The 25,074-nt window shown below is 44.6% G+C and overlaps 1 protein-coding gene and 1 non-coding gene across 7 annotated transcripts in view; both read left to right on the top strand.

Moving 5' to 3' along the window:
• The window catches only part of NR5A2 (nuclear receptor subfamily 5 group A member 2), a 149,845-nt gene that overhangs the window by 6,127 nt on the left and 118,644 nt on the right, over positions 1-25,074 (top strand). For 2 of the 6 annotated variants that reach the window (XM_003893344.5, XM_009190623.4), the window contains exons 2-5: positions 6,022-6,159; positions 10,151-10,269; positions 11,834-11,975; positions 14,588-15,234. In XM_003893344.5, the coding sequence (XP_003893393.1) occupies positions 6,022-6,159; positions 10,151-10,269; positions 11,834-11,975; positions 14,588-15,234 (1,046 nt within the window). Of the gene's footprint in view, positions 1-6,021; positions 9,780-10,150; positions 10,270-11,833; positions 11,976-14,587; positions 15,235-25,074 lie in introns of those variants that run through there. The other 4 variants (XM_021928935.2, XM_009190656.4, XM_009190640.3 and 1 more) reach the window with 4 other exon arrangements.
• On the top strand, positions 19,882-19,986 carry LOC116272043. Its single transcript, XR_004180777.1, has one exon. It is a non-coding gene; the product is annotated as a U6 spliceosomal RNA (small nuclear RNA).

Below are 25,074 nucleotides of genomic sequence, written 5' to 3'. Positions count from 1 at the left end.
TTCCAGACAAGAAACTCCGGAGAAAACAAGTGAATCTCTCTCAAGCCTTGGCACACACTGTACGCCATCTCTTAATCGCAAAAGTTATCTCCATGTTGGAAGATCCCACCCCCTTCTAATTGTGCAACCTCTGTAACTGCCCAGACCGTAACACTTTCCCTAGTTCCACGCTCCATGCTTGAGTGTGACCGTACCACTGTTAAGTCTTGCCTTTCCAAGCTCCCATTTTCTTTGTTAACCAAGTGAGACCCAAATTGCTGGACCCCGCACCCTGCGGTCCCTGCACTCTTTGACCTTAAGAATCAGAAGCTCGTAGCTCAGGCAGGGGCTTTTCTGAAGGAAGAAGTTTGGTTGGATTCATCCCCTCGCTGCAAAAGCCAAGGAATTCTGAAGCAATGCAGGACGTTACCCCTTCCATCAAGAAGTTTCCAGTATCGCCGGATACATTTAAATGGCAGCCTAGAATAATCTCGTGCTAAGGATTTTGTTCCTGACCCTGGCTGACGCGGAGGAGAGGGTGTAAAGGAGGCAACTTCACGTGTTCAGCTAGTTTCACAAGGTGCTTTGTGGCCTGCTAGCGCCGGGATCGTCGTTCTGTTGGCCCCCAGGCTGGACAGGATTGGTTCCAATGGATGGAGTCTCAATAGTTTTGAACTGGAGGTGGCTCAAATTTCCATTTCAATTACAGAGAGGAAGAGATAGATTAGACTGGACCACCTACCCAAGATTATTTCCCCTGCCCCGCTCTTTTCTCAAGACCAGATCTCCCTGTTACACTCTTCTGAGGGAATCGACTATACCCTGGTGGGGCGCGCCAGGACCCTTGGTTTGGGACAACATGCTGCAAAGAAAATAAGTGAAAAGGTTCTTCAGTGAACTCTTTTCATACAAAGAGCCGTAGATTCCGATATCCAGGCCAAACTCTCCAAAAACCCCTCCTTTCCTTTGGGGCAAGGGTGGGAGGTTGCCTGGGGGGTGGGTGGGGTAGGTTGGATTACCCAGATAATTGCTTTGGCTTTCGTTTTCCTCTGCGATAAAAACCGCGCCACGCCAGATCAAGATATTCTCATAGTGATTGTGAATCAATCGCCATCCTCCTGCTCTAGGGGCTGATGTTGATGTCTTAAGTAGTTATTTACACGTGCAGCAGAAAGGCTTTTTTTTTTAAACGAGGCACGACTACTCACCTATTCACGTTTGCTTTTTTAAAGCTTCGGTCAACACGACGCTCCCTGGTAATTCCTTTGGCCGTACTGAAATTTAACCCGTCTCTTTTTAATACAAAGCGCTCGGGATGCGGGCGGGTGGAGCCTACGGGCGTGGGCGGGTAGCCCAGCCCTCTGAGCCCAGGAATGAAACCGGAGTTCTGGCTAAACTTTTCAGAGAAAGGCAAAAGCGACTTCTGATGGGCTTTTCGGCGGGGAGCGGCGGAAAAATTTGGCAGAGCCGGAGTTTCCGTAGGCTGATAAACTTGCTCCTCTTCCCCCTTGGGCTATCCCGGCCTGGTAACGGAGACCTGAAAAGAACCTAGACTTATTCTGGGGTCTAAAAAGTAGATAGGTGGGACGAAAAAAGTAATTGTCCTGGTTCCTTAAAAAGCACCAAAAAGTGGGAATGGAAGAGTACACGGGAGAAATTATTTCCAAGGAGGAAGGTTTTGCAAGTTTTGTACGAGTTTGGGTGGGTCATCTACCCAGGCGCGCAGGAAAGGTGTGTCTGCCACACCTTTTGCGAGCCCAGGAAACCTGAACCGCTCCTGAAGATCCTGATATTTTTTTTCCTTTGTAGCCCGCACGGGTCAAGCGCGCGGGGGCCGACCAACACTTCCCAGGTCAGGTCGAGCTGATTGCTCCCAGCTCGCGCTCCGAAATGCGGTGCTGAACCAAGGGAAGGAGGAGGTGGGGAGGAGGGCAGGCAGTTGCATCCTCGCGAGTGGGGAGTGCGAGACCTCCTCAGCTCCAGCCAGCTGGGTGAATGGGGCGCGCACGGCCCCGTAACGCCGAGCGTGGATAAAATATGCTAGGACTGCGCTTCTCGAGCTCATCAAGGCTGCGGGAGCCTCCCCGAGCCATCATCCTTCGTAATTGCAACCGTCAATCAACACTTCAAGACAAAGTCAGAATCCGGAAGGGCGAGCCCTGGAGACCAGTCTTGTCGGAAAGAAGGAGGTAGAGGGGAGGTGGGGGGAAAGGAGAGAAGTTTGCCAGAAGTTGACAGAAGGAGTGCAAAGAAATTGAGAACACACAAGGTAGTTGAGCAGAGCTGTCCCCCGGTCCCACCACCGACTCCCGGACCTCCCGGGTTCTAGTCTCTGGTCTCCGCCACCAGTTACAATTCCCGCAGCGGCAAGTACGGGGTGGGTTCCTAAATGTGCTTCCACTAACAGGTAGAGTGGCAGTTGCTAAGATGTCCCTGACGGAGGATGAGATGCGTCTGTCAGCCCGCGATAGGTGCATTTATGGGTAGGTCCAGACCACCGCTGGCGCCGGCGTTTAGACCACACAGACCCCGTTCCACCTACTTACATCTCAACTGCTTTCCCTTCCCGCAGCCACTTGGCTGTCTTCACACTGCGGCCTCGGGAACCCAGAACCATTCCCAAGTATCCCATCTTAGACTCCGCGAACTCGGGTTCCTCCTCCCACAACTTCCTTTCGGAGAGGGCTTTCTGGGGGACGCCCAGGCCCATCCAAGGTCACTGAGCTAGCGGGTCCCCGGCTTCAATAGGGGTCCCTCACCCAGCAGAATTGAAGGGTCAAAGGACCAGAGTGAGTGCTCGGAAGGAGGAGGGAGTTCTGAGGGCTAAGAAAGGGTGCACTTGGAGGGCAGTAATGAGCTTGACGCTGGAAGTCTGGTGCTGCCTCCCCTTCCTCTGCATCTGCCTCCAGGGTGGAGACCCCGCTGCTTCCTTAAATCCCTGGCGGAGGTACCTGAGGAAGGTTTGTGTGCCCTCAGGTCTCTGGCAAGAATCAATTCTTGTGGAACATTCCTTGCCTCGTCCACTGCTGGAGGGGATCTTGACATCCTTCCAGGGGATCTGAAATAGGGTTGCCCCCAGGGAGCTTTTCCCGTCGTCGGGGTGGAGGCCTGGAGCGCCGAGGGCTTAGGCTTCTGAGCTAGGAGTTCACTTGGTTCTTAGGAAAGGCCCTTTTCTCTCGCTTGAGACTTTCTGCTCTTTCATTCCCCCTCCAGTTCGCTGCTACGCTTAGGTGTCGGCCTGGACTAGACTTTCAAAGCAAAGGAAAGGGCTTCCCTCCGTGATATAAGTTCCTCCGTGAATTTTTTTAAAGCATGGATTTTTAAAACCCCGTCCCCAGCCACTATTCCCTCCCGCACCCCTCCCATTTTGTGAGGATTTTTCTTTCCTGGAAAGTCTACCTGTGGAGAGATAAATGAGTGCCAGCTGGCCTTTTGCCACCACCACTCTCCATCTTTCGGGGATGTGGTGGGAGGGTACACTAGCATGGACCGAGAAGTCGCTAGTGTGGCCTAAGCAAGTCCCTTCTGGCCCTGGCAGCTGGCGTTATGAGCATGGTCACAAAGCTTGCCTCACTAGATCAGCCTCAGCCTCAGTCTCAGCCTCAAGTCAAGGCAGGGTTTCTTGATACACTACAATTTCAAGGTCCCGTCAGACCCTTTTTCAACTTCTTTCAATTCTCCTAACTTCCCCCTGCTTCACCAAGCAGAGGTGAAATCACCATCACACACAGGGTTGGAGGCTTCCTCTAGGACCAAGGGTCTAGAGTCCTGCATGCTTGCCAGGCTAGGATCTGGGAAAGGTGCTGTATCATAAGTGCCCCCATAAATTCTTCGAACTGCTGTAGGAGGAAGTTCTTCTTAATTAAGGCTTTGAAATAAACTGATTTTCAGAGTTCACAAGCAAAGCAGGGCAACCACTGCAATAAGCCCTGAAACTAACTCCCTTTCTTTATTTTCTTAGTTCTCAGTGATATTTAAAACAACCAGGAATACTGAAATGTGGTGACAGTGATACTTGATACTATCATGAAAATTGGAGCTTTTGGCAACTTCAGCCCACTTCTCCATACAAACTAATGGACAGGCCTTCATAAGTTTAAACGTTTCCATGAAACCTGAAGTTGCTACTAAAGCTGAAGCCTAAATAACTTTGATCCTGAATATATACTGAAGAGCAAAATGACAAATCAGTTAAGAGAGTCAGTAGTACCTGAATTGCCAGGTGTGAGTGGGTGATAAACAACCCATTTTATATAAATTATGCACTGCAAAGATTGAAATAATTTCCAATTCACCAAATACCGGACTGAGCAGTTTCAATGTGTAATCTCTATACCATTCAAATAGAATAAACTTAGATCTTTTGAGATTCAAATTCACCCCCTTGTGGGTGGACTCTGATAATTACTTCGTTGCACAGCAGACCCTGAATATGAGGCATTTCGCATGCAGTCAGGAGGCTGGAAAGAATGTTTTTCATCTTGTTGGGAGGAGATCTGAAAACTTTGAAAATGCGGCTGGGCTGGTGGTCGAAGAGCTTGCATAACAGATGGTTCTTCAAAACATTTTTTAAATGCTGGGCCTCGGCCTCAAGTGGATGGTCCCATCAGACAACAGAATGCAAAAGTACAGCCTGGACTGATCCTTGTATTCTGTGTGGAAACACAGGTCACTAAAACTGGAAAGTCTGTCGCTTAGATGATCTTGGGCTCCAGTCCAGGGTCTTTTAAAAGTGAGCGAAGGGACTAGGGCGCAGGCTGGGGAAATAGGAGTGGCTGCCCCTTCCTCTAATTCTAATGAGTGAGCTCTTGGCTTGTGGCCCGCCTCTCATTGAGCCGGAACCCTCGGCCCCTTCAGGGCGCCGGGGCCCACGTGTTGCCTCTCCAGGGTCTCAGTGCCCTGGGGAGTTGAAGCTGGAGGACCCTTGACCGCGGACCAACTCTGCACGTAAGAACGGTCAGCTGAATTTTCTCCTTTCAGTGATTTAAATGGGCGTTTAACTCCCCTTCATCTCCTCATCCGACACACTAGCTAGGGCACACGCCCACACGCGCCCCCATCCCTTCTTGCTTCCCCTCAGCTGGAGGAAATTGCCGCTCTGGCTGCTTCTCCTTCTCCGCCACGCTCAGACAGAGGTCGCTTCTGACTAGCTGTAAGACCCGGCTGCATTTACATCCCCCCCCGCCCCGGGCCAGGGTGGGGTGGGAGGGGGCGAGGCGGGGTGAAGAGGTTGGGGCAGGCCGGGGGACTGGAGCCTGAGCCTCATCCTTATTGGCTGGCGGCTAGGGTCCGACCTGAGTCCGGAACCCGCGTCCCCATTCACTGTCTTCACCCCTCAATCCAGCCTTTCCCCCACCCCTGGCCCCACTTACCTCCTTCTCCCCCTCGTCTTCCCCCCGTCCTTCCCAGCACCGTCACCCTCGGGGCTGGGAAGGGCCGTTCTCGGACCCGCGCGGGGAGTGGACCAGGCAGGAGAGGGAGGTTGGAACTTCACAACTCCACACTTGGCGATAGTGAGCGAAAGGCAGGCAGAGAGAGATAGGGGGAAGGGGCGGAGAGGAGGGGAGAGAGAAGGGAGGCGAGAGAAAGAGGAGAGAGACCCCTGCCGATCCTGAGCCAGCGGGCGGTGGAGGGAGGGGAAGGAGTCGCCCGAGCCGTCCGGGAGCAGTGGCAGCGGCACAGCCGAGGCGGCAATAGCAGCCCCGCGGTCGCCTTCGCTGCCCGCCGGGAGCTCGGCGGTTCACCGCTCCGCGCCCCGGGCAGCTGCGTCCTCGCCGCCACCGCCGCCGCCTGCGCCCTTGCGGAGCCGAGCCAGAGTGCCGGGAAGCTGTCTTCCTCGCCTCCTTTCTTAACCCCGACCTCCTCCTCGCAGCTCGGAGGCGGCTCCGGAGCTGTGAGACCGGACAGGGCTCAGAGGTCCTGCCCGGCAGCCCCGAGGAGGCGGAGGCACGCTCTGGCGAGGCGAGAGGGTTGGGTGAGCGGGCACCCCGGTCGCGCCTTCCTTCTTTTCGCCGGAGTTGAATCTGTGCTGCCCGTGTCCAGGTGCTGGGCTTCCGGACCGACACGGATCCCCCGTCCCCGCCCGCGGTCGCCTTGTCATGCTGCCCAAAGTGGAGACGGAAGCCCTGGGACTGGCTCGATCGCATGGGGAACAGGGCCAGATGCCGGAAAACATGCAAGGTAAGGAGGCGCCGCGCGGCGCTCCGGCTCCCGCGGCTTCCCCACCCCCGGGCTCGCCCTGCAGGCTTCAGCCTCCCGCCCCGCGCGGGCGCGGGAGTAGCCCCGCTGGGCGCTCGCAGGCGCGGGAGTCAAGCCCCCTCCCCAGGTGCAGGCATAAAAGTTTATGGCTCTTGAACAATGTGGGGCAGAGGTTTGTCCAAGCAACGTCTAATTGGCCGCTTCTAATTAAGGAAAGAGAGGCTTCCAGCTCTATGGCAACCCAAGCAGGGCAGCTTCAGGCTAAAGGTACTTTAGAATAGTAAGATCATTCTAAGAAATGGAACGGCTCACTGGACGCCCGAACAGGTTCTCCGTCATTGGAATTGGTTTGTGCTGTACTTCAACCAGTACTCTTGTGTGGAGGGAGGCGACCCAGTCTAGGAGAGTCAACTACAGAAAGAGGTGACCCCCGAAAGGATTGTCTTACCGGTATTAGAATGCATGTGACCACTCCAAAAGCCCAGGAGGCACCCGTAGCCAGCTCGGATTTGGACAATTCAAAACTGCTGGCAGAAATGAAGGGAACAAGTTACCCCAACCCCATCCCCTGTACGCGTAGTGCTGAGTGAGTTGGGTGGGGGGGTGGGCAGTGGTTCGTTTATTGCCCCCTTATAAAATCTGAAATCTGAAAATATGGAAGTCCCATTCGTTTTCCCAGCTCTTGATTGCCAACAAAAAACAAATCCCGCTGGCTATATTTTCTCCGCATTCCAAAATAGCAACTCTAGATCTGGCTTGTATTAAGCCCTTCAGAAGTTTATCTCATTTGCTCTGGGCCGGGGAGGGAACAATGCTAGGAAAAGTCACCGGTGCTCTTCCATCCTCGCCCCTTCCAGGGTGCAGGATGTGCGGGCCGGCGGGCCTGTGATCCCGGAACGCTTCCTGCCATCCCCTTGCGCGAACTTGAAAGGGCTGGGAGGTGTTGAGAGCAGAGTTCAGGGCTGTGCACTCTGCGGTGCTGAGTGGGCGGCGCGCCCGGGCGCTCAGGCCCGGGGACCTGTCGTCGCCCTACCGCGGAGGGGAAAATACGTAGCTGGAGGGCGTGCGCCGTGCGGGTGTGATCCGTTACCCCATCGGTCATCCTGGGGTCTCTCCAGGCCTCTAGGTAGGGCTGTGAGAGTCCCCGGGAGCTGAGGCCCCAGAGGCTGACCTGTGGGTCTGGCTGCTATGGGAACCCGGCTGGTCCAAAGCAGGCTTTCTTCTGGGCACCTGGAATTCCAGCTTAGTGTGAGGCATCGGGGAAGTGGCGCGGGGAGGGCTGAGCTGGGGGCCTCAGCCGGCAGCTCCGGAGAGCGCCTACCCTTGGGGTCGCTGGGTGAGGCCGGCACGGTTCTTGGCTCCAAAAGGAAAGTTTCTGCTTCTTGTTCTGGCGGGAGAAACCAGAGGCTTATTTTGAGAGCGGAGAGAGAAATGTTATTGGTAACGTTTTCTTTGGAAAGTTCGAGAGGGGTCTTCTGTACACACTACGTACTGCCCCCAAACCAGAGAAGTAGTTTTTCTTTGGTGCCTGGGCTCAGAAGTCGCCACTCCCTCAGCCTATGGTTCGAAATCAGCATGGGACGCGCGGGGCAAGGCTTCGTCGGAGACTAGAGGCCTGCCTGTTGGGAGGAGCCCGTGGGGATGGGGACCCCATTCTCTTGCTTGCTCTGTTTCCCACCTGGGACGCCTCGGTAGTCCGACTCGTGGGGGAGCCCAGAAAGACGATTCACAACTTAGCCCCGGGACAGCGCAGCGCGCCCAACTTTGAGGGAACTTTGTGCTCCTCTCTGAGGCCCCAGCTTTCCAAGGCACGGCCGTCCGTTCTTTCTCTAGACCGAAACTGGGGAAGAGTGTGGGCGCTTCTTTGCCCCGATGGGTTCGCTTCCCCAAACGCCTACGTCGGCTGCACCAGGGCACCTGGGAAATTCTGAAAGGTGCCCAGGCCTCACACAGCAGCGTCTCCCTACTCGGCCTCTGTCTTTGGGTTTTTTCAAGAGGGTCTCTACCTCATCCCTCGGTCTTTTTTCGATGTCGGGTCCCCGAGGTAGGCACGGAGTCCCTCTGAAAGCAGTTACCTATCTGTGCCCCTTTGGTGTAAAGTTAGAGTTTACTTTGTTGGGGGAAGGGGAGGTAGAAAAGATCACACTTGGGAAAGTGCGCTGTTCGCCTTATTCCTAAAACATGCCTCAAGACTGTCATCGCGATTGTTAGGAGAGCGATCAATGTCTAGGGGCTATAAAGGAATTTCTGAACCCTCGGCCCTTCCCAAACCCCCAGGTTCCTAAAACCCTAGGCGGGGGTCTCTTGGGGCTGGGATTCAGGCTGGTACTGCTGGGAGGACCGCGCCTAGCATCCCTTTATTAATATTTCACGAAAGCAGGGTCCTGCCTCCTCTGGAGCCTCTTTTCTCGAAATTTTCCCAAACTCTGGTTAACTCACTCCCCTGTAAGCCCCACCCTAGGGCTCTGTGTCCCAGGAAGAGACGCGTCAACTCTGCGGGTCTGCGCGCAGTCCTGAGCCGCAGCGCTGCAAGTGACCCCCTCGACGGCCCTTTTCGACCGAAGCGCTCGGGAACCAAAGAGAAAAAAAAAACTTTATTTTCAAAAGAATAAGTCATCACTGCGGCGATACTGTGGCCGAGGACTTTGGCGATGGGGTGGGGGCTATTTCTCTTTCCTTTTTGGTAAACAAATCAGAGGAAACTTCTGTCCGGCCGTGGGTTTCCCATCCCCCACCTGCCCCACCCCCTGCAAACGCCACTGATTAACTTAAAACAAACTCGGCTTCGTGTTTGTGCGCCGTTGGGTAGCAGGAGGTAGAGCCTGGGCGAGAGCCTGGTGCGTCCACGGGTTTGGCCGAAGAGTGCCCAGGGGAATGCGGGCACGGTCCCGGCTGCGCAGACCTGCGGGTGCCCGCCCACCCGCGCCCCGCGCTCCCATACTTGACCTGTGTGGATGTGGAGTCTCCGGGAAATACCGGATCAGGCACTTCCTGGGGTCTCCTGGTCACTGCCCTTCCTGTGCATAGTTTGTCATCTTTTCAGCTGCGAAGACGCCTTCGCGGGTCTGCGTCCGGAGCAAGGCGGTTACCCGATCCCGGCAGTGAGCCGAGCCGCGCGTCGTCGCGGCCTGATTTCTGTTTAACTTTAACAGGGCGATCTCGAGGTGTTTATATTTTGCTATGATGATCGGAAACATGTGAGGTTCATTACAGGGCTTCAATACTTTGAAACCAAAACCCTCCCGTGTGCCTTTTACTCTTCTGGTATTTTTCCCCGTACGGGCGTCCTCTATTTTCTTTTTCCTTCCTTTTATTTTCACAGATTTTCAAACGTGAGGAGATGAAAGTATCCAGAATAGAAAAGTACTGTCAATACGGAACTGAATGTTTCGATTATTCTAACAGATCTGAACGTTGGGAGCCTCAGGTTGTTTAGTTCAAGTGGGCTGCTCCTGAGAAGCGGGTTTCTGGGGCTTCAGTTTCTCTGTCGGACAGAGTTTGCAAATTGGTGCTGCTGTCTCTGTAAGCAAGGTGCACTTGCAGCAAACCACTTCAAGAGAGAGGGAATAAAGCCTGCGCTTGTTTCTCTACCTTAGGCGAAGGTGACATTTTGGAACTTAACTTCATAGGGATTTAAAAGAAATTCGAAACTGTTACTTTATGCAATTCATTTCTCTATTTGTTGCTTTGTGGAGTTATGAGACTTGTGTTTAAAAGTGGTCAGTTTAAAATGTTAATAGAAGAAGTTGGAATTGTTTGTGGCACATGGAATTGTATAAGGTGCATGCTCATGGATGGCAAAAGATGTTTTACTTGTAAAAATAGTTCAGTAAGACCTTGCTAAAAATTGTTTTAATTTTATATTTTACCATGTGATATTTGCCCAGCAATCACCAAAATGCTTTCTGTTGCGGGATTAACACCTACATGTAAATTAATTGAATATGTGTATACATTTCTCTTTTTGTTTCAGTGTCTCAATTTAAAATGGTGAATTACTCCTATGATGAAGATCTGGAAGAGCTTTGTCCCGTGTGTGGAGATAAAGTGTCTGGGTACCATTATGGGCTCCTCACCTGTGAAAGCTGCAAGGTTTGCTCACACATTGCTACCTGAAAAATATAATGTCCAACACCAAGATAAACCAGTGGATTACTTTTTTTAAGCTAAATTTAGGCTTCCTTTTTAAAGACTCAACTAAAAATGACAGAGGGAGAAAGAAAGTCTTAGGGAGATGATTCTTAAAAGTGTGTGTCTGATTTAGTTCAAAAGGCAAAGAAATTTATGCTGTTTAGAAAACTTTGCCAGTCTTATGGTTCTAAAATACTTCATTGTAGTAAAGTGATACAGCTGTAGAAAGACTTCCATTTCTAACAGTCCTAAATATTGATTTTGCTTGATTTATATATATTTAAAGCATCGTTGTTCTTGAGAGGGAATATGACAAAGTATTTCCCAAATACATTTTAACTTCAGAGTATTTCTGTGCTACAAGTCTAAACATTTTTTATCCACAGACATAAAAGCCTAAATTCCCAACAGTGTGATTTCATCTTGATTTATTCCAAAATAATTTTAAGGATTTTTTTGAAATTTATATCATAAAGACCAAGAAATCAGATTTTAGTTTTTAATATAATAATTTTTACAAATATATCATATAACCTATTTAAATACATGGATTTTAATATGTAAAATATGCTATATTGTTAATATAAATTATACTTTAAGAATTTATCTCAGAACTTTTTAATATATTCCCAGTAAATTCAGTATTCACTAGTTTTCAAAGTTTTTTGTTTGTTTGTTTGTTTTTGTTTTTAAGTGGAAAACTCAGTACAATTACTTAAACCACCACCAGGAAAATCCCTCCATTCTCTATAACAAAGTAAGAATGTTTCTCTTTGTGGCGAGTAGGTTAAATATGAATACTATCCTGGTAAAGCTCTTATTATGTTATAAAGCCACACATTTTATTTTTGATTAACTCTTTTATATAAAATATAAGGAAAGCACATACCCTGTGTGCTACAATTCAGCTATCTGTGATACATGCTTTTTCTTTCCATTAGTTTCGCCTTTTTAAAAACAGTCCCCATATTTGAATGTATTCCAGTGGAATTATGAGCATTTTCCCATTTTACTCTTTAAATCCTTTTGCTTTTAACTATCCAGTGTTGACATTTGTTAACCAAAAAAAAAAAAAAATCTGAGGTGTTTTGCTATTCAGTTTTTTCCACTGGCATTTTTCAATGGTTTATCACTGAAATTATATCAGACTACTTAAAAACAATGCCAGAACTTTATGAGTACCCCTATCTGGAACACGTGGGATAATAGGAAAACAGATTTTTTAAAAAATTGATCAATATAGATTGTATTTTTTCTGACTGTTGGGATGAAATGGTGTGTAGCCAAATCTCCCCGAGATTTGACTTAATTCTTCAAGAATATAACTGATACCAGAAAAATCTCCACCATGGCCTGGCACAGTTTGGGAAGGTTGATGTTGCTGAAATGTAAAATAAACCACAGAACCACATAAGGGCTCAAATAGTGCAATGAAAGGATTTACTGGTGATTTTCTTAAAATGAAACAATGGAAAAGACGGATGTTAGATTTATAATACGTCTCACTATTTTCTCTGTCTTATAGGGATTTTTTAAGCGAACAGTCCAAAATAATAAAAGGTACACATGTATAGAAAACCAGAACTGCCAAATTGACAAAACACAGAGAAAGCGTTGTCCTTACTGTCGTTTTCAAAAATGTCTAAGTGTTGGAATGAAGCTAGAAGGTAAGATTCTTCTAAAGACTACTGCCTATTAAAACTCTCCAACAACATGGACTTTAAAACAACATTGTACTTATAGCATGGTAACATTATTTTCCTAGCATTTTAACACTACTGACAATACTGTAAGATCTTTCTCTGTTTCGTCTGCAGAATAGTCTGAGTCTCATTTAATCATGCTGACATCTACTAGGAAGAAAATTAAAATATTAGTTGTCTTTCCCCCCAACCCCCCTTTTTTTTAGTTTGGGGAGCAGATTCATTTGACACAAAAAAGGAAAAAAGATCAGGTTATGAAAATAAGACTAAAACAATCCAACTGAAAACAAGAATAATTTGTAAAACTATTAAAAGTAAAATATCGTTTAAGTTTTTAAATCAAGATACCCTAGGAAAAGTTTGATTTCAATCCTTTTTAAAATAGGTGTGCTTGTCATAAGTGTTAACTACTAATTTCATGATTCTTAAGCAAGAGTTAAAGCCTTTAATGGTGAAAAGGAGTTTCTCATGTAGGATATTTTTGGTAGTGTAGAAATCTATTTTTTTAAAAGATAATGACTGAGGCTGCAAAATAAAAAATTGAGAATCAGGAAACATGAAAAATAATGAACTATTAAATCATTAGCAAAGATTTGACAAGAACAAGAAAGTGGCTCCTCAAAAACCACACTTGAACTTTGTTGAAAGGGCAGACCCTATACTACAATGTACAGATTGGCAGCCAGTAAAGTTAATATGTGACTGCTGTAAATAATTTGTAGTTCATGTACTACTATGGTATGTTGCTGCTTTCTAGCCTCTGACCTACTGGCTTTTCATGGATTAAATATACTGCAAATAAAGCAATAACAAGGGATACATATCACCGATGGTGCTAGATACAAGAGTGCATTTTATTTGATCAATGAGGCACAGGCTATTTTTATTTGGAACTTTTCTGTTATATGGAACTCATACTTGATAGAAATACTAAAAAAAAAAAAAAAAAAAATCATATAAATCTGCTGAATAGCTAACACACTTCTTCCGAATAGAGGTAGCCACTTTGGTTATTATGAGGACTGTTAATGTCAGTATCATTTTTAAGAGATCATGAAAGGAAATAATTGATGCTTATTAATTTTCTTATTATCAATCACTATTATTTCCCAAATAGCAAAATATTGTGGTAGATGCTTACTACAGTAAGAGACTCAGAAGATAAGTAAATGTTGTGATTTTGCATGTCATTTAATTCCTTTTCAACAAAAATAATAAGGCTGCATTTCTTTACCTTAAAAAATTAAACTTTCTTTCTTTTTTTTAAATTAAGCTTTCATAATTGTAAATCACTTGTAGTACATGCTCATGCTTCCTTAGGAGTGATATGAAACAACTGAATATTCAATAAATTATCATCCAGATGAAAAACTCTTTATAATCTTGTGCAATATTCTGTATACCTAGAATTCACAATAAATTTTTAATGTGATACTAGTCCTAAGATAAAAAGCTGAAAAACTTAACCTCCAGCAAGTTCAATATGTCACAAGCTATCAAAGGTCTCTAGTTTCTGTCTAATTGCCATTGGCCACTATGGACTTAGAGGGAACTGCTAACTAACTTATTAGTCATGGCCGCAGACTCCACACACCACTGTGGCCAAAGACTGTCTTGACAGCTTCTGAAATGAGTTTGTTTTAATTATGTCCAATTCTACTTAAATTAAAAGCAATAACTGGTCGTCATCTGATGTGGGCTCATCAAGTCCAGGCGAAAATGATTTTCCAAGAAGAACATGTCCCCAACCTTTTTGTAATTGCAACAAGGTAGCCAAAATGGCTTTCAGGGAGGAAGGTATCTTGTGGGAAAGTATTCACAATTTAATCCAAAAATGGGTAACTCAATTCCACACCCCCGCAAAAGAAAACCCCAAAGCAGTTTGGGTTTCCATAAGGAACTGGCATAATAAAAGCATATACTCTTAGTAGAACAACTGATACTCTTTCTTAGCAATGTGAAATATTTATTTTCTTTTTCTTTTTCTTTTTTTTTTTTGAGACAGGAATTTCGCTCTTATTGCCCAGGCTGGAGTGCATTGGTGTGATCTTGGCTCACTGCAACCTCCACCTCCTGGGTTCAAGCGATTCTCCTGTCTCAGCCTCCTGAATAGCTGGGATTACAGGCACCCACCACCACGCCTGGCTAATATTTTGCATTTTTAGTAGAGACTGGGTTTCATCATGTTGGCCAGGGTGGTCTTGAACTCCTGACCTCAGGTGATCCACCCGTCTTGGCCTCCCAAGGTGCAGGGATTACAGGTGTAAGCCACTGCACCAGGCCTATGTGAAATATTTCTATGTCTAACAAAAATTATGAACTCTCCTCAGTCCACAAAAGGGTTAATATGTCCCTACGTAGTCAAATATTTTTTTGATGACAACACACACTTGGAGGAAGGAATTCATAAATAAAGAGGACATGGTTTTTTGGGAAATCTTTGTGGGCTATTGTAACGAAAACAACCACACACATACCACTTCTTGTCGATTTACATTTCTAAATATCTGAAGAATGCTAATAATTTGCACCTTATTTATACCTTTCCTTCCTTCCCCCCACCCCACCCCCAACAGCTGTAAGGGCCGACCGAATGCGTGGAGGAAGGAATAAGTTTGGGCCAATGTACAAGAGAGACAGGGCCCTGAAGCAACAGAAGAAAGCCCTCATCCGAGCCAATGGACTTAAGCTGGAAGCCATGTCTCAGGTGATCCAAGCTATGCCCTCTGACCTGACCATTTCCTCTGCAATTCAAAACATCCATTCTGCCTCCAAAGGCCTACCTCTGAACCATGCTGCCTTGCCTCCTACAGACTACGACAGAAGTCCCTTTGTAACATCCCCCATTAGCATGACAATGCCCCCTCACGGCAGCCTGCAAGGTTACCAAACATATGGCCACTTTCCTAGCCGGGCCATCAAGTCTGAGTACCCAGACCCCTATACCAGCTCACCCGAGTCCATAATGGGCTATTCGTATATGGATAGTTACCAGACCAGCTCTCCAGCAAGCATTCCACATCTGATACTGGAACTTTTGAAGTGTGAGCCAGATGAGCCTCAAGTCCAGGCTAAAATCATGGCTTATTTGCAGCAAGAGCAGGCTAACCGAAGCAAGCACGAAAAGCTGAGCACCTTTGGGCTTATGTGCAAAATGGCAGATCAAACTCTCTTCTCCATTGTCGAGTGGGCCAGAAGTAGTATCTTCTTCAGAGAACTTAAGGTATGCCACCAGCTGTTACAACGTACAGTACCCCTTTTAAGAGAGACCTAACTATGTTCCTAATTAATACATTCTTGGTGCTGAAAATACGTTTTCCTTAATTTTCTACTTTGTATGATTTACAGAGTAGATGTAATTTTATTACCTTGACTTCAGGACTATGGCAGCTTAACTTTATGGGGCTTTGATTCTGTGTAGCTCTTAATTTAGGGGGGTGGCATTTAACATAAAGTACAGGAAACTCGGGCTTTTTTTCCTAAATAGTAGAATATCTGTATTCCTTTTAATTCAGATGGTTTGTGGCTTAAAACATTTCAAGTCAATGTGTCAATGTGAAATAGCACCTAGTAAACGATTTTCCTTAAACATTACCAAGTAAAGAGCTATGTTATAATGGTGTCATCTTGAAGGTTTCTTTCAAAGGAAAAAATGCCAACATTTAGTAGTATTTAGACTTTAAGGAATGAAAATTATACCACTGGTTAGTAGTATCAAGTAGGTATTTACTACTGTTTACCTTGACATTAGGTTGGTAAAGCCTTTGTTTTCGGAGCAGATTCCAATAGGATGTTTACTGTCATTGGATGGGGAATGGGCAAATGGTGAGTGCTAGTTTACTTGGCTTGGGTTGTAGTTCTCATAATCTATGTCTTGTTGATTTTAATGGACTGGTACATTGTAAACATAGTACTTCTTTGTATAGGGATCTATGTTTAAATTCATAATTATTTTATTTCCTGAAACTTAAGTCTGAATTAATGTGGGAAAGTTATTTAGAAGTTTGGAATCTAAGAGTGGCTACCAAAACACATTTGGTAGTCAGTGGTTTCATTCCTATTTTAAAAGTGAGTCTTGGATTTGATTTCCAAGTATATTTTGTCACAAAATCAATTTCTTCTTTTTGCTGTCACAGGGAGAGATGTGGCTGCTAAATATCTGTAGCTTGTGATTACCTAGGACAGGAGATTGATTGTAAAATTTCTGAGAGAAGGAAAATACAAACCCGACTTTTAATTTTAAGAGTTACTGTTAAATATCGTCTGTGTAAGTAGATGGTCTGGGGAATGTGGAAGCCATGCAAATGGAAAATAATGCTTTCATAGCAGTCTACATTAAGCACTGCTCTTTGTACATGGAAGCAAAAAAGTTACCTGAACAGACCTAAATAAGTTGATAAAATTCCATCAGCACGCTGTTAAGACTGTGGACACATCCAGCTCTTTATTCCCATGTCCTTTATTGCCACACTTAAAAATGGCTGAAGGATACCTCAGGCTGCAAAGGGCAAGCAGAACGCACTGTGTTAGCACAATTAGGCCAGATCTTTTCCGAGTATGTGTTAGTGTCTGTAACCACTTTATGATAATCAGAACATTTTTCATGAAAAAACAAACCACGCCAACACTTTCCTGATATTCTTACATTCAAAACTGTCCTTCATAGAACAGGTAAAGTATTTGAAAATGAAAATTTAAATGATAATTTTAGATACCGTTGAAAGGTTAGGTAATGTAAAAACGAGGAAAAACAGACTTTTTACAATCAAATGAACTTGATCTGAACTCTATCTTAACCCCTTAATAATGATGTCTTCATAGGCAGGTTGTTAGACTCTCTGAGCCTTGGTTTTTCTCATGTGTAACTTGCATATGTGGTGTTTGTGGAGGAGTATTGGGAGCATAGATGTAACAGTGCTTATATTGAGGAGGTTTTCAAAGGAAAATGAGAATATGTAGATTAAGTACCCAGTACGGGAGTATGGCATATACTACATACTCAATAAGTGGTGTTGTTTTAAATTGATATTATCATTGCTGTTTTATGAAAAATGTGCAGAATCTACATAATTTTTATATTCAGGATCAAAAACATGTAATTGTAGTCTCTTAGTTTAACATTGGCAAAAACTATTACATGTGTTATAGAGTAGTATGATTGTATTATAATTAAGTTTTTAATCAGTACTAATTAAGGACCTAAAATTGGCCAAGTGGTAAGTTGGGCATAAGGTAAATATAACGTTGAATAAAGCAACATGTTTCCTCTCAGAGTTTATAATAAGACAGTTTCATAAATAATTATTTTAAAAAATAAAGACAGCTGCAGAGAAAAAAAATAGTATTTTACAAATCAACAAGGAAAGAAATAATGCATATGACTTTCATGTAAAAAGGAAACATTATGAAGTAAATATAGCTATCGGCAGGTAAGGCATTAAGAAGGCTGGGAAGATTTGCTTTTTCCACTATTCCTCTCTTTTCCCTCCTGCAGATAAATTTTACAGTGAGCTTTTTTATATAGCATGAGGTTAAATATTTGGCTAAAATATAAATATCTTTGAGAATGGGGCATATAAAAGCATTTTCAATCAATTATGGTGTTGTTTAATGCATTTATCAGTCTTTCATAAATTATGAAAAAGGAAAAAGGAAAAAACTACAAACATGAGGGTCATCTACAAGGGGTGGGAGATGCTCCCAGAAGAGAAAGATAATTTTGACCCACTTCACAGTTTGCCTTCAGCTTACATTAAACAGGAGTGATTCAAGTATTTTTCAGTGAACAAAGAGTAGAATTCAGAAAGACTTAAGGATAGTTTCAGTAGAAAGTTGGGAGGTGACTATTGACATTTGGAAGAATTCCTTTTCTTTTCATTTATAAATTTACTTTGTCAGAAAGCAAACCAACTCATTTGAAGCCAGCCTTGAGACATCTGTAGGGCTGTGGCTTTCAAATTTTTTAACCGTGACCTGCAGTAGGAAATGTATTTTACAGTGGGTGGGACATAGCATACCAAACACATCACACGGGCGCACACACGCAGAGATGCACAAACACACAGACACATACACACAACTAAACCAAAGTTTCACCAGATAGTACATAACCTACAAGTGATGCACTCTGATGTTTTCTATGTATTCTAATTTAGTCTAATTTATTTTTTGTTTTTTACAAAATTCTGGTCACGACTCACTAAATTGATTTCACGGCCCATTAATGAGGCATGACCTGCAGGAAACCTTGCTGCTATAGAGGAGGTTTTATCGGCCATCCATTGGCATTGCCTACCTGCTACGATTAAGGATAATAACTCTGAAAAAAAGGTCTCTTCCTCCTGGCATGGCCTATAAGACGTCCTTGAAACCCACAGTCTGAGTCCCCACCCTATCTTTCTGTAAAGGTTGTAATTTTAAAATACCGTTTAGGAAGATAAATGCTCTTTTTCTTTCAATTTGATTTTAATTATTTTTGTAGAGACAGGGGTCTCACTATGTTGCCCAGGCTAGTCTTAAACTCCTGGGCTCAAGCAATCCTCCTGCCTTGGCTTTCCAAAGTGCTGGGATTACAGACAGGAGCCATTGTGCCTGTCTTATTCATTAAATATCTGTCCTTGGTAACTTGACAGCAAATTACCTATCAAGTGATATACTTATTGGACAGTTTTTTTATACCTCTAAAACCCAAAGATGAAAAGTCACATATTTGCTCCTAATTAGGCAATTTTGAAATGACCTCTTGCTCACTCTCTCAGGACAAATTACACTCTCTACCATGTAGGAAAAAAAGAGAATACCGATTTCATTTGTTTGCTAGTTAAGGGAACAGTAGGGCCAGGAAATTTGGTGGGTTGTTTTGTTTTTCTATACATCTACAAGGTGTAAAAAAAGATATTCTGGTTTTCATTCAAAATATTGGAATGAAAAAGAGGAAATTACAACTCCCCAACTCTCATAGAAACCATGGAATTTCAGAGCTGGAAGATGAAAGGGAAAAGGGTAGAGGACACATATAAGTGAGCTGCTCTGTTTTTTTAACACACTTATAAAGGACAATTCTGGTCTTCATCCAAAATAATGGCTTGAGAAAGATGAAATTAATACTCTGAAACTTGTAGCTTTTGCAACAGCAGATGTGCATCAAAAGATACTTATTGCCTAGAAATCACAAGGTTTTTCAGAACTAGAAGAGATGTTTGAGATCATTTGACCCCACTTCTTTTTACATATGAAGAAACTGAGGCAGAAGGGAATGTAATCTGCCTAGGATTATACAGCTACTGAATGGCAGAACTGGGACTGGTAGATTCAGGTTCAAAGAAGCAGTCCTCTTGTGTGCATTCCCTCATCCCCCCCAGTGCGCGTACGCATGCACACACACACACACACACACACACACACACACACAAATAGACAGTGTAACCTTTGACTCCAAAAAAAACACAGTCCTTTGCCAGTGAAGCTAAAGCAAATCTCGAGGTTATCAGAAGTCCATCACTACCATCCAATTACCAAATCACTAATAATCAGTGAGACAGATTTTCCCTGAGTCCAGATGACCCCCTGGGAGTGAATGAGACACTTAAAAAAGCTACGATAATTCTTTCAGGCCCCTGGGGTATCATTCAGTACAGTGGATTCAGCACTTCTGGGCCTTGAAAGAGTTTCTGAAGCATTCTCTAGTGCCTTACCCTCTGTGGGTAGTTTACTCTCCTGGAGAATCTGGTTCAGTGACAGCATATGGGCTGTGCTCTGCAGTTAAAGCAGCCAAACAGGATTATATCCTGTGCTCTACCAGAGGCTGGGCATGTTCAGTATAAGTTTCTTGTTATGTATGCTTGTTGAGATAGCAGAAAGAGAATGCAGGGTGCTCACTTTGGTGGCACATACAATAAAATTGGAAACATACAGAGATTAGCATGACCCCCTGCACAAAGATGACACACGTATTCATGAAACTGTCCATAAAAAAAAGAGAACACAGGATTGTAACCGGGTGATAGGTGAACCACTAATTATAAAATTTTTTGATCTTTAAACCAAATCTGTTAAGTGACCTATGCTCTTGGCTGTTTCCTTGTGTTTTTAGAAATTAAGAGCTAATTCCAGACTTTTGTATTCTGCTGAAAGAGCTGTCCTTGTGAGTCAAGAAGATTGACTTTTTTTTTTCAGTTATTTTTTTCCACCTGTGTCTTGAATATCTCACAAACATAAGAGCAGTGAGAAAATAATTCCCACTTTGTTAAACAGCTAATGAATCTGGAGGATCTATTTGATCTTCTAATGAGACCAGATGTCTTAAGAGAATTCTGGGAATGGATATATCAGAACTTCCCCTCGATGAATGATTCTGATACATGTAAGTATTTAAAAAAATCTAAATTAATCCTGACTGAAACTCCCAACTAGCATTTCTGTGGAAAATAGGTCTCAGAGACTCAGGGAGTTTGTGCCAAAGGAATTTAGCAGCCATGCTGAAGTCAGTTTTTAAGTGTAGCTTTATCTAAAGCGAGGGCACAAGGGAGGAGCAAACCTCCTTTTTTCTCTAGCCCATTATAGAAGCTATTTGAGCAGCGTTATTTATTTATTTTTAACCTTCTAGATCCTTTTTCCTAAATCACAGTTACCTTTCCCAATACAGGCCTGTAATCTTAGACTTTATTGACTCTGCCCCAATTTTAAGCTATATTCTTTTGTAAATTTTATTAGCCCTACTTTTTTTTTTTTTTGTTTTAAGACAGAATGTCTCTTGCCCAGGCTGGAGTGCAGTGGCATGATCATAGCTCACTGCAGCCTTGACCTTGTGGTCTCAAGCCATCTTCCCACTTTAGCTTCCCAAATAGCTGGGACCACAGGTGCGTGCAACCATGCTGGCTAATTTTTTATTTTTTGTAGAGATGGGGTCTTGTGATGTTGCCCAGACTGGTCTGGAACTCCTGGGTTCAGGTGATACTCTCACGTCAGCCTCCCAAAGCGCTGGAATTACAGGCATAACCCACTGTACTTGGCAGCCCTACTTTTTTTTTTTTTTTTTTTTGAGATGGAGTTTTGCTCTTGCTGCCCAGCCTAGAGTGCAATGGTGCGATCTCAGCTCACTGCAACCTCTGCCTCCCAGGTTCAAGTGATTCTCCTGCCTCAGCCTCCCGAGTAGCTGAGATTATAGCACCCACCACCACGCCTGGCTTATTTTTGTATTTTTTAGGAGAGATGGGGTTTCTCCATGTTGGTCAGGCTGGTCTCAAACTCCTGACCTCAGGTGATCCACCCGCCTCGGCATCCCAAAGTTTACAGGCATGAACCATTGTGCCCGGCCAGCCCTACTTTTCTATGGGAGAGAAAGAGAAACTGAGAGAGAGGATCCTGCTCGGTGTCTACCACATTTACTTGCCATGTGACTCTCCTTTGCCTTCTCCTGAGAATTGTGGTCGGGAATCATGGGTCCAACACCAGCACTCCTCATTGACTGTGATGTCACAGAGTGATAGCCACTTTGCTTATCTTTGTTTTCACTTCTCTGGATGCAAAGTAGCTAATCTGGGAAGCACAAGGATGACACAAAGAAAATAAACATTAAAGTTGGTTTTCCAGTTAAATTTTTCAATGAATATTTTCCAATCAAAATTTGATCTCAAGGCACATTAAGCCATCTATTGCCAGTTCTCATACTCATCACAAAGTTACCAGAATGAAATAAATTGAACCTGCATAGGTTTACAAGGAAATGATAAAACTAGTGTTTCTTCCGCTGAAAGTAGATATCAAAGTGTTGGCCGGGCGCGGTGGCTCACGCCTGTAATCCTAGCACTTTGGGAGGCCGAGGTGGGTGGATCACAAGGTCAGGAGATCGAGACCATTCTGGCTAACACGGTGAAACCCCATTTCTGCTAAAAATACAAAAAATTAGCCGGGCGTGGTGGCCGGCGCCTGTAGTCCCAGCTACTCAGGAGGCTGAGGCAGGAGAATGGCGTGAGAACCCGGGAGGCGGAGCTTGCAGTGAGCCGAGATCCGGTCACTGCACTCCAGCGTGGGCGACAGAGCGAGACTCCGTTTCAAAAACAAACAAAAAAAAAGTGTTCTGTCTTTGTGAATTTGGAGAGAATGTTGCAATCAGCAGGTTTGATACATGGTCTCTAAGGTGTCTTAAGGTGTTAGGCATCTGCTTTTATATCTTTTTCCAAGCAGACCTGAAACAGAAGGCTTTGGTGTGGCTGACAGTGTTGGATGAGAATTTATGTTATTTCAGCCTTTCTTGCTTATATATGTATATTGCATGTGTCTGTTGTAGACTCAGAAAGTCATTATCTTTCTTCTTGCTTTCTTCTGAGCTTTCTTCTTGCTCACAGTTCACTGAAAGAATCAGCTCTTCTCAGTCAATGCCTGTCATGGGGCAGTGGAACATGCCCATTTACTATGGGGATGTGTATTGTTCTTTACCGGGATATCTTGAAAGTACACCAGTCACCTCAAAACTCCCATACACTAGTTACTTCTACTAAGATAAAATTTACTTTCCCTAAAATTTACTGTTTTTAATGTACAAATAATAGAACAACTCTTTCACACTTTAAAATTACCCCGTGTCGCTTTGTAATAAGCTCCTCTCCCCATCCCAGTCCCTGCCAATCCTGATCTGTTTTTGTCCTTAGAGTTGTTTTTGATACTTTTAAAAATAAGTAAATTTGCTTTATTTGTTGAGTATACATTTACAAACTGTAGACTCAGTTTAAGCTCCCTGAAGCTTGGTTTCAGCATAGTTGAGGACTAATAGTTTCCATGGAAACATATCCTCCATGGGGCACTGGGATATTTGGTAAGAGAGTAGTGATGATCGTAACTTCACACTGGGTCTGCTTGTTCACATGCCTTATGAGCTTCCTGTTCGTATTAACCTGTATGTTATCTACTGGAACCATGGGGAGAACATGAGAATAGCGAGGCACACCCAAGAAATCCATGTTTAACTAGCTTGACCATCGTCAGGTGTCTGAATCTGAACAGTGAGAGTAGGACCACACTGCTACTGCACACCTGACTGCCTCATTCTGTGCCCCTCCAGTTCGATATAGCCTGGTTTTGCAAACTGAGACTTAAGCCTCGGCAGCCAAGAGCAAGCCCTTATTCCTATTCTGATAAGGATGTACTGAATTATTTTGTATTCAGTTTCCTATGATGATCTTCTCTAATTACACAAAAGAAAACATAATGAATTTACATATCTTTGGGTCAATTTGTGAAAAACCATTCTCTTCAGTAATATAAGTCCTTTAAGGCCTGTTGGAAAATGGTACAGACGTGAACATTTTCCTTGCTCTGCTCAAGGTCATATGGTAAAGGAGAAGAGAAGTAACTTTTCTTGGGCACCCACTAAGCACCTGCTCTAGTGCTAGATGCTTTCAGGCCATTTTCTAGTTTGATCTTTAGGACAGTCCTATGATGTGAGCACAGTGTATGGTCATTTGGTCAGAGTGGGAGTAAAAGACCATCGCTCTCATATAACATTCTCTGTAGAGGATACGTCCATCAGTCATAATGACCCATGGCAATGTCAAGTTAATTTATTAGTAAAAGTTTGTTAAATCAACGGCTCCTGCCTTTTTTTTTTTTTTTTTTTTTTTTTTTGAGACGGAGTCTCACTCTGTCACCCAGGCTGGAGTGCAGTGGCACGGTCTTGGCTCACGGCAACCTCCGCCTCCTGTGTTGAAGTGATTCGCCTGCCTCAGCCTCCTGAGTAGCTGGGATTACAGGGAGGCATCACCACGCCCGTCTAATTTTTGTATTTTTAGTAGAGATGAGGTTTCGCCATGTTGGCCAGGCTGGTCTCGAACTCCTGACCTCAGGGTGATCTGCCTGCATCGGCCTCCCAAAGTGCTGGGATTTCAGGCATGAGCCACTTCACCTGGCCATAATTGTACTTTCTTTCTTTTTTTTTTTTTTTTGAGACGGAGTTTCACTCTTGTCACCTGGGCTGGAGTGCAATGGTGTGATCTTGGCTCACTGCAACCTCTGCCTCCTGGGTTCAAGCAATTCTCCTGCATTCAAGCAATTCTTCTGCCTCAGCCTCCCAAGTAGCTGGGATTACAGGTGTGCGCCACCGTGCCCGGCTAATTTTTGTATTATCAGTAGAAACGATGTTTCACTATGTTGGCCAGGCTGGTCTCAAACTCCTGACCTCAGATGATCCACCCGTCTCAGCTTCCCAAAGTGCTGGGATTACAGGTGTGAGCCACCATGCTCAACCAAATTGTACTTTCAGTAAAGTACTTGACTGTTTACAAAGAACTGCCATATACATTTTTTTGGTCCTGGTCTCTGTCTTTCATTTTGGAAGCATGGAGGTAACTGGCCTTTCATCAGTGGTTCAGTAGTGTTGTTTTTTAAAGCCTACAACAGAACCATCTCCTATGAATTGACTATCACATGTCTAAATGCCCTGTTTACAGGATGTTTTACCTGAAGGAGCAGGATATATAAAATACTTTATAATTGATAATTGCCATTATCAATATGCTCACCTCTGTATCATATTCCAACAGGTCTTAAAGGACTCGTATGGTTTTTTACTGAAGAGAGTGGTTTTTCATAAGTTTACCCAAAGATACATGCATTTGTTATGCTGGTTTTTTGTTTTGTTTTTGTTTTTGTTTTTGAGACAGAGTCTCACTCTGTTGCCCAGGCAGGAGTGCAGTGTCGCGATCTCGGCTCACTGCAACCTCTGCCTCCCAGGTTCAAGCGATTCTCCTGCATCAACCTCCCAAGTTGCTGAGATTACAGGCACATGCCACCATGCCCGTCTAATTTTTGTATTTTTAGTAGAGACGGGGTTTCACCACGTTGGCCAGGCTGGTCTTCAACTCTTGACCTCAGGTGATCCACCTGCCTCGGCCTCCCAAAGTGCTGGGATTATAAGCATGAACCACCGCGCTGGGCCGGGTTTTTTTTTTTTTTTTTTTTTTAACTAGAGGAGGCCCAACCAGGCACGGTGGCTCATGTCTGTGATCCCAGCACTTTAGGAGGCCGAGGTGGGAGGATCACATGAGGTCAGGAGTTTGAGATCAGCCTG

The sequence above is a fragment of the Papio anubis genome, chromosome 1, assembly GCF_008728515.1.
Source record: "Papio anubis isolate 15944 chromosome 1, Panubis1.0, whole genome shotgun sequence".
NCBI lineage: Eukaryota > Metazoa > Chordata > Mammalia > Primates > Cercopithecidae > Papio > Papio anubis.
This window is presented reverse-complemented; position numbering and strand designations above follow the sequence as displayed.